This window comes from Sinocyclocheilus anshuiensis, unplaced genomic scaffold, assembly GCF_001515605.1.
Source record: "Sinocyclocheilus anshuiensis isolate Anshui unplaced genomic scaffold, SAMN03320099.WGS_v1.1 scaffold840, whole genome shotgun sequence".
In the NCBI taxonomy this organism is placed as follows: domain Eukaryota; kingdom Metazoa; phylum Chordata; class Actinopteri; order Cypriniformes; family Cyprinidae; genus Sinocyclocheilus; species Sinocyclocheilus anshuiensis.
This window is the reverse complement of record NW_015552598.1, coordinates 991987-999637: the sequence shown is the minus strand read 5'-3', so window position 1 is coordinate 999637 and position 7651 is coordinate 991987. Positions and strand designations below refer to the sequence as shown.

The 7651-nt window shown below is 35.0% G+C and overlaps 1 protein-coding gene across 2 annotated transcripts in view; it reads right to left on the bottom strand.

The window, feature by feature from the left end:
- Nucleotides 1-7651, bottom strand: part of LOC107665728 (lactadherin-like) — a 24944-nt gene that overhangs the window by 10930 nt on the left and 6363 nt on the right. For both annotated transcript variants that reach the window (XM_016456735.1, XM_016456736.1), the window contains exons 2-3: nt 5328-5453; nt 5086-5217 (exon numbers count right to left, since the gene is read on the bottom strand). In XM_016456735.1, the coding sequence (XP_016312221.1) occupies nt 5086-5217; nt 5328-5453 (258 nt within the window). The remainder of the gene's footprint in view (nt 1-5085; nt 5218-5327; nt 5454-7651) is intronic.

The window sequence follows — 7651 nt, the reverse complement described above, 5'->3', positions numbered from 1 at the left end:
ACAACACAACGGAAACAAGCCACAACACAAATAAAATTAGCACAACACAATGGAAACAAGCCACAACACAATGGACACAAGCCGCAACACAATGGACACAAGCCGCAACACAGCGAAATTAGCACAAAACGACGAAATTAGCACAACACAATGGAAAATTAGCACAACACCACGGAAACAAGCTGCAACACAACAAGATTAGCACAATACAATTAAATTTGTCCTATGTTGTGGTGATTTTGTTGTGTTGTGCACTACTAGGCCACCGTACTAAATAGTTCCCGAAAGTATGTCAGCTACCCAGATGCAAACTGCAAATGTTATCACTGTCAACTATGTTAAACCACTAACAAGCTAATTAACGTTTTTAGGAGTCAGATATCCAAAAGCATTTAATGTCAACCTCCCAAATGCTAACTGCTAATGCTAACATTAACCACTCTACAATGTATTTAGCATAACCCTGCAGGAAAAAAAACAAAACAATAGACACCATTACAAAATTTGTAATGGTTTTACTGGTTATAATGGGACTTGTATTGGTTTTAATGGAAACTGTAATGGACCCTGTCGGTCTCTACTGGTAATTGGTCACCTTCTATTGGTGGTTTGTTAAAACCAATAAATCCTAATGGAATATGTCCCAAAACACACTACAGAATTTTTTTTTTTTATGGTTTTAATGGTTAAAAGTTCATGGTTTGTAATGTTTGTAATGGTATTTGTAGTGGAAACCATTAGAATTTTCTGTGATGGTTCTATTGTTTTTTTTTTCAGCAGGGAACACTAAAGCTAATACGCATCTTTTAGAAGTCAGCTTTCCAAAAGCATTTAAATGTCAACTACCTAAATGGTCAGCATCATAACATCATTATGAACGCTACAACGACTTTTCTAAGGAGTTCTATATAGTTGAATGGCTTTTAATATTTAGCGAGTTGAACTATAGGAGGCTATAGATGGGGTTTAGCACTGAACCAAATACTAGCATTAAGATTTGAGACACCTTAAGTTGCAATTTAGTATTTAAAATATATGAACTTTAAATGTAATATCAAATAACACACTGCAGTTATATTATAATCAAGTACTTTCAACACAAATACATGCATTTCTTCAAAAGCACATCAAAAGATTATTAAAACAATGACTTATAATGTACTTTAAGGTAAAACTTTAGAAATGATTACAAAGTGCACTTTTTAGAAGTGTACTTAAGTGTGTAAAGAAACAGTCATGAAAGTAGCTACACTCTCTTTAAGTCCATTTAAATGGTCTTTTATTTAATTAATATTATATTATCTGCAATTACAGTTTAAAAAAAAACATTTTAAGATTACACTACAAATGCACATTCAATACAATAAAGCACACTTCTTTTTCACAAGGGCCTAACATTTCAAGTTCCCATTTCAAGCATGGCAACTCAGAATAAAACTGTAAAATGTTAGCAGTTATTCCTAATGTTAATGTAAGAAACGGATCATTGCTGCCCACCGAGAAGCAATTCAACACAGTAGTGCATTGTATTACTCGGAGAACATCAATATCTAGCTACATAATGTGAAATGCAATCTTATGTCAGTTGCAACATCATCCAAATCAATAAAATGCAAGGTCAGGAGGTCTCCACTACCACATGTGACAGTGAAATTGGGGCATCCAAGAGAAAAAAACTGAAGCACGCTGGGAAGGAACAAAAGAAAGCTTTTACGACTTGCTGATTCTGTAATGTTGTCTTAAAATACAGCAGCTACACACTGAGTCTATGCACAAGACTGTGTCAAAAGAGTCTATATACATTTTACGCTTTTTCTTTTGTCTTATTATCTGTTTGTGAAGATGGCTGCACCATATATGTATTTTTTTTCATGTCAGCCTATTGTTGTATAATCTATAATCTTTACTCGCTTGTCACTAAACAAGTAAAAACAAAACTAAATGTTATTTGGTTGCTTTCTATGTTCGTCATACAGTCTCTTCCTGTCTAATTGGGCGATTCTTGCCCAAAATAAGGTGCAATTTTGACCTTTTGAGAAATTATCTTTCTAAATAAGAAGTTGATCTGAACAGAGATATGTTAGTACAGTCAAGCAAATGGGACAACAAGATTCATAAGATTAATGATTAAGATTAATCTAAAGATTAAGATTAATTTAGTCAATAAATCCAATGTTAGTGCTTTTTGTCATTTTATTTTATTTGCCATGATCTATGGACCATGTTGTTACAGCTAACTACATTTATTACTATTTAAATAGTTATCATTCATTTAAAAAACTTGAAATAAAATAAATATAAATATTTAAACTTAAAAAAAAAAGGAAATTACAAATGCTGCCTTGGCAACTTGATGTATTTACTAAAACAAAAAAAAACAAAAAAAGTAAATAAAAAATATGTATAAAAACCCTAATATAATATAACCAAAATTGTTTATAAAATTTAAATGGGCTACTAAATTTAAACAAACTAAAATGAAAACTGAAAATATAAAAATAAAAGCTCATTGAAAATATTAATAAATACCATAATAGTATATAAATACTACACTGCTATGCACCAGTTTGAGAAATGCTTTGCGCTTAAGCCCTAACCAGCCATTAAAATCCCTTGACCGCAATGCTGAGAAAGATTAGTGAGAAAAAAAGAAAAATAAAGACACAAGTTGAGAAAAATACAGCAATTAGAGGTGAGAAATTCGAGTGAGAAAACTAGCTCTTATTCACTGGAAAATAGGGAAATTACACCGTAGTGGCAGAAGGGCAGCACCAATTTAGCTAGCTAGCTTTAGATGCAGGAATCAAGCGCTTCGTTAACTCTTCGACTTACTTGCAGACACACAAGAGAGGCACTGATTCTGCATTTAAACCCTCCAGCAGGTTTCTATTTCAATCAGCTCAGCTAATGTGACCAGTGCTCCACTGCGTAAAAGCTTTTGACACAGATTTCACGGCCTCTTGCGGGGCTTTCAGACCAATTTCATGCTGTCAGTGAAACATTTCTGCCAGCTGAGAGCCGAGGATGTGTGTGGACTTCATTTACTTTGCCTCCTCCACTTGCATTTTACCCCAGCAACAGGTCTAGTGTGCAACAGCGTGGGTGTGCTAGCCTACGCTACAGTCATATTTTAATTTGTGCTGCCACTATGTTTGACACTAAACTATGCAGTTTGCGCACTCCACAACCTTTGCCATCATCCGAGCATGATTTAGACATCTCCCCGAGGGATTAAGAAGCCTCTAAACAGTCAATTCAATGTCATTGCCGTTCTAATCTAGCCACATTCCCAGCCACACTGAAGATGAGCCCGCATGTTTAACTAAACCCAATCAAAACATCATAACCCTGCTATCAAGCGTGGGAAAGCTGGCACTGAAGCCATAATGTCCACCGTAATCAGAGAGAATGTGAGGGAGTCTCTGTGGTGAACTAAACAATCAATGCTGTCTTAAATGTATAGCATGGAAAAGCAATGTTCAATTATGGAGGGATTTATTTTTCTCTTCTTGCAGATTAATGCCTTGCCTGTGAAAGAACAAGTTTACTTTGTCAAATCTGTGAAATCAAAATGAACTCCTCAAAATAATGAATAAAATACTGTTGCAAATGAAAATAAGAGAATAACAATCGACCAAAAGTGACCCTATTTACTTTCTTAAAGGAAAGGAAAAATGAAAGTTTCTGTCATTTACTCACCCTCATGTTGCTCTAAACCTGTATGAATTGATTTCTTTTGTGGAAGACAAAAAAATATATTTTGAAGAATGATGGTAACAGGTTTTTATTCATTTAAATAAAAAGTATACATTTTTGAAGGCAAATTTTAAATTGTATTTCAGAAAAAAAAAGGCCAAATCCATTTGTCAATCAAGTTATCATTTTTTATTTCTTTTATTTTAATTTTTGGAGTTTGTCAAGCCTAGTCACTTGCATTTGTATGGAAAACAGCAGCATGGACATTGTGCTTATTGTTTAATGTTGTGCTCCACAGGAAAAAAAAGTCATACAGGTTTTGAAAGGCATGAAGTGACGTGAGTGACCTATCACTTTAATACATGATTTAGATCATATTGCGAGTGTTTCATCAGTGAAAATTATTCAAAAGAAGCGTCTTTCTTCATAAATTTCCTCCTTCTCTGATACAAATTTCCTGTATGCATGACATCACTAAGCCCTTGTTATTAAACTCTGCCACTCCTATTATATACTGCTTCCAAAAAAAAAGTTAAACACCATGTATTCTCCACGGAATATGTCCAATTATGGAATTAAATTGTTGTGGATGCATGTCATGGATGCATGGAGCATTTTAGCATCATGCTAATGTGATTTATCTAAATTGTGGAACTATGTAAAGGGGCCACACAGTCATGACTTGGCTGTTTGTTGTGGTGTTTTGTGCTGAGGGTTGTAGGTCTGTTCACCCCGCAGCCAACAGCAGATGACAGCAGAGACTAGAGCGGTTGCATCTGTTAAGATAGCGGAGATTTGACCATCTGCCCTCATTACATCCGGAGAGCTCCTGGAATTGACGTAGACCATGGTACTTGGTGAAATAATTAGTCATGCATTTCTGAAGAGAACAGCTGCATGTGATATGTTGGCCTTGCTGTGCAGAAAAAAAAAAACTCTTCTAATAAACACTTTCTGCAATACAGTATCTAATTTGTCCTTGCATGGGAGCTATGGCCAGACAAAGTTCATAAGAAATATAAAAGCTAAATAAAACTTGTATGAATATATAAAATGTGTCAACCAGCATGCAACAAAGTTGCTAATGCAAATTCTCCATGTTGACCAACAGAAAACTGCTTTCACTAATGTGAACACATTTTCAACAGCACTTCTATTCAGTAATTCTGACTGAATCCAGATGATTTAGACAGTTTATAACTACAATTTGCTATCTGGGTTGTGTTCTGTGAGAATTAATTACCAATTGGATGCAGATGTGATCTCCATCCGAATGTAAATTTGATTTCACAGCAATTGAGTTTTTCATCATTCTCAGTGGTGTCTCCTGATAAGCACTTATACGTTTGGCGTGAAACAGATCCAACAGTTTGGATAAAAGCGACTCACTGTTCTGGCAGTGGATTCCATCGAAGCCTATTGGACACTTGCAGACATATTCACTGAAGACATCTCCTCTTCGGGAGTTGGTGACGATTTCACAGAAGCCATCGTTTTTACAAGGGTTTGGGTTGCAGGGCCCTGAGAACAAAGGTCATGTGAGAAATTATCAACCTTAGCTGAAATGCATACAAGTAACCTTTGCACATACATGTTCACATATCTACATAAATAACTGATAAGACTGTTACCAAAATCAGTCTCGTTGCAGGTGGGTCCAGTGAATCCTTCAGCACAAATGCATTTAAAGGGATCTTTTCCTGCTTCGGTCATACAGGTTCCTCCGTTCAAGCACACATTTACTTCACAGCTGTCAGCTGAGAAAAGACAAAGATAGTGGATTTGATATCACATCCATTATTGACATAACTTTCAATAAAACTCAGTGGGGCTCATTCATTAAACATGAACAGAATTACTTTTTTTATACACTTCTATAAACTGTTACATTCAAATCCATGCAACATGAATTACGAAGGATTACAGAGAAATTATTCATCTTGTGTTTCATGAATAATGCTCAGTTGAGTTTAATTCAGTGCCATCAGCAGTATTTTCTGATGGGATGCTTCTGATGGTTTAGAATTCTGTTTCTTTTAAAAAGGGAAGTGAAAAAGACAATGGGTTCACGGTTTGGTCATGTTTTTATTAGGGTTGGACAAAGTGGACACGACCCAAATTGCTGACGAGGCCGCAGCATTACAAATGTTTCTAGAAGTTTCTTTGCAGTCCTGTGTGGTCTATATAAAAATTGTTTGTGAAGGTCAGGAATGTTTACGTGGGACAGCAATGGACTGAGGAAAAAAGTGTGGAAATTCAAATGGAAATTTAGCAGAATAAAAATAATCAATGCAATGTTTAACAAATTGAGTAAAGAACCTCCTAAAGGATAAATAAGTAATAATAAAAAAATAATAATAATAAAAAGGGAAGGAATAAATAAGAAATATATGGATTTGGAACTACATAAGGGGGAGCAAACAAAATGGCAGAATTTTCATTTTTTTGCTGCATTAAGCTAAAGAAACTGCACCTCTTACATTTTATGGATATGCTGAAATGGAAACCAAAAAACGAAAATATCCCACAGTTTTTGTAGCCGTTACTATCTTTAACTCTTAATTTTAGCCTGACACATATAGGCCTTGAATTTGCGGAGTTACAACTTTCCACAATCTGTGCTGGCTTCCCACAACTCTGTGTAAATGACACCTCCGTGAGAGACTTCCTGCGCATCGTTGTGTCCTCCCCTGGCGCCAATCCAAAATACCACAACGGAGACACTCAGCAGAGTTTATTCGAGGTGAGCAGCACTCGAAATGATAATTAGCCCATGTTTCATGCAGCTCCACTGCAGGTTTCAACCGTGTGAACTTGTTTCACGCCAAGCCATCATTTGGCGAACAATCTCCTCTAATTGTGACAAAAGGCAAAGGCCTTCACGCTCAGGGCTGAAGCTTCTGGGATAACGATAAAGCCCCAGCCTGCATAAACAGAAACCTTCTTATCCAAACGATTGCAATGTTTATCTTTGGAATGGAATGCATCCTCCTTTTCACGCTATACCAGAAGGCTGAAAGCACAATTCCTTTCAATCTTTTCAAGGAAACTAATTTTAGTTCTTGGAAAAAAAAATAAAAAATTCCCTTGGAATTGCTTTTGATATAACACACCAGGAACAAAACGTTTAGCAACTCAGATCAACCCATCCATCATAGATAAGCACAGAAAACTCCATGGGGAACAGAAACTGTCTATGGATAGCCTGAAGGATTCGTAGTCAACAAGCTTTTCTTGCCGAACAGTTATGACAAAATTGAGAGTTGAGAACTGAAAGTAATTCATTGCAGCTTAATAACTTGAAACACAACTCATTGCTAGTCACAATTCTGCTTTTGTTTCCATAGAAATGGAACTCTGAACAGAAACCATTGTTGTCCATCTGCATGGAATGTCTTTGCCACTTTTTTGAGGTGCTGACATAGGCACGTGTTTGTGGGCAAACTCTGTCTAACAGGGTAAATTACCAAAAATGAAAATTGTGCCATAATTTACCCCATCCTCATTTACCCACCCTCATGTCATTAATGTTCAAGCTGCTCTTTTCCAAACAATGAAAGTGAAAGTTAATCAAGCTCAAATAAATAAATAAATAAAGTACAACATTTGATTGGTAAATGCTCTTCTGAAATCAATTTGCAAAAAAAGCATTAAAATTATTTGTTTTATTTGAAGTATTATTATCATTAATAATAATAATAGCACTGTCAAATGATTAATCGCGATTAATTGCATCCAAAATAAAAGTTTGTTTACATAATATATGTGTGTGTGTACTGTGTATACATACATACATATATATATATATATATAAAAATACACACACATGCATGTATATATTTAAGAAAAATATGTTATGTTTATATTTTAAATATATTTAAATATAAATTATATGAATATAAATATATACATGTAAATACATGTAAATATTTTCAAAATATATACTGTATGTGTG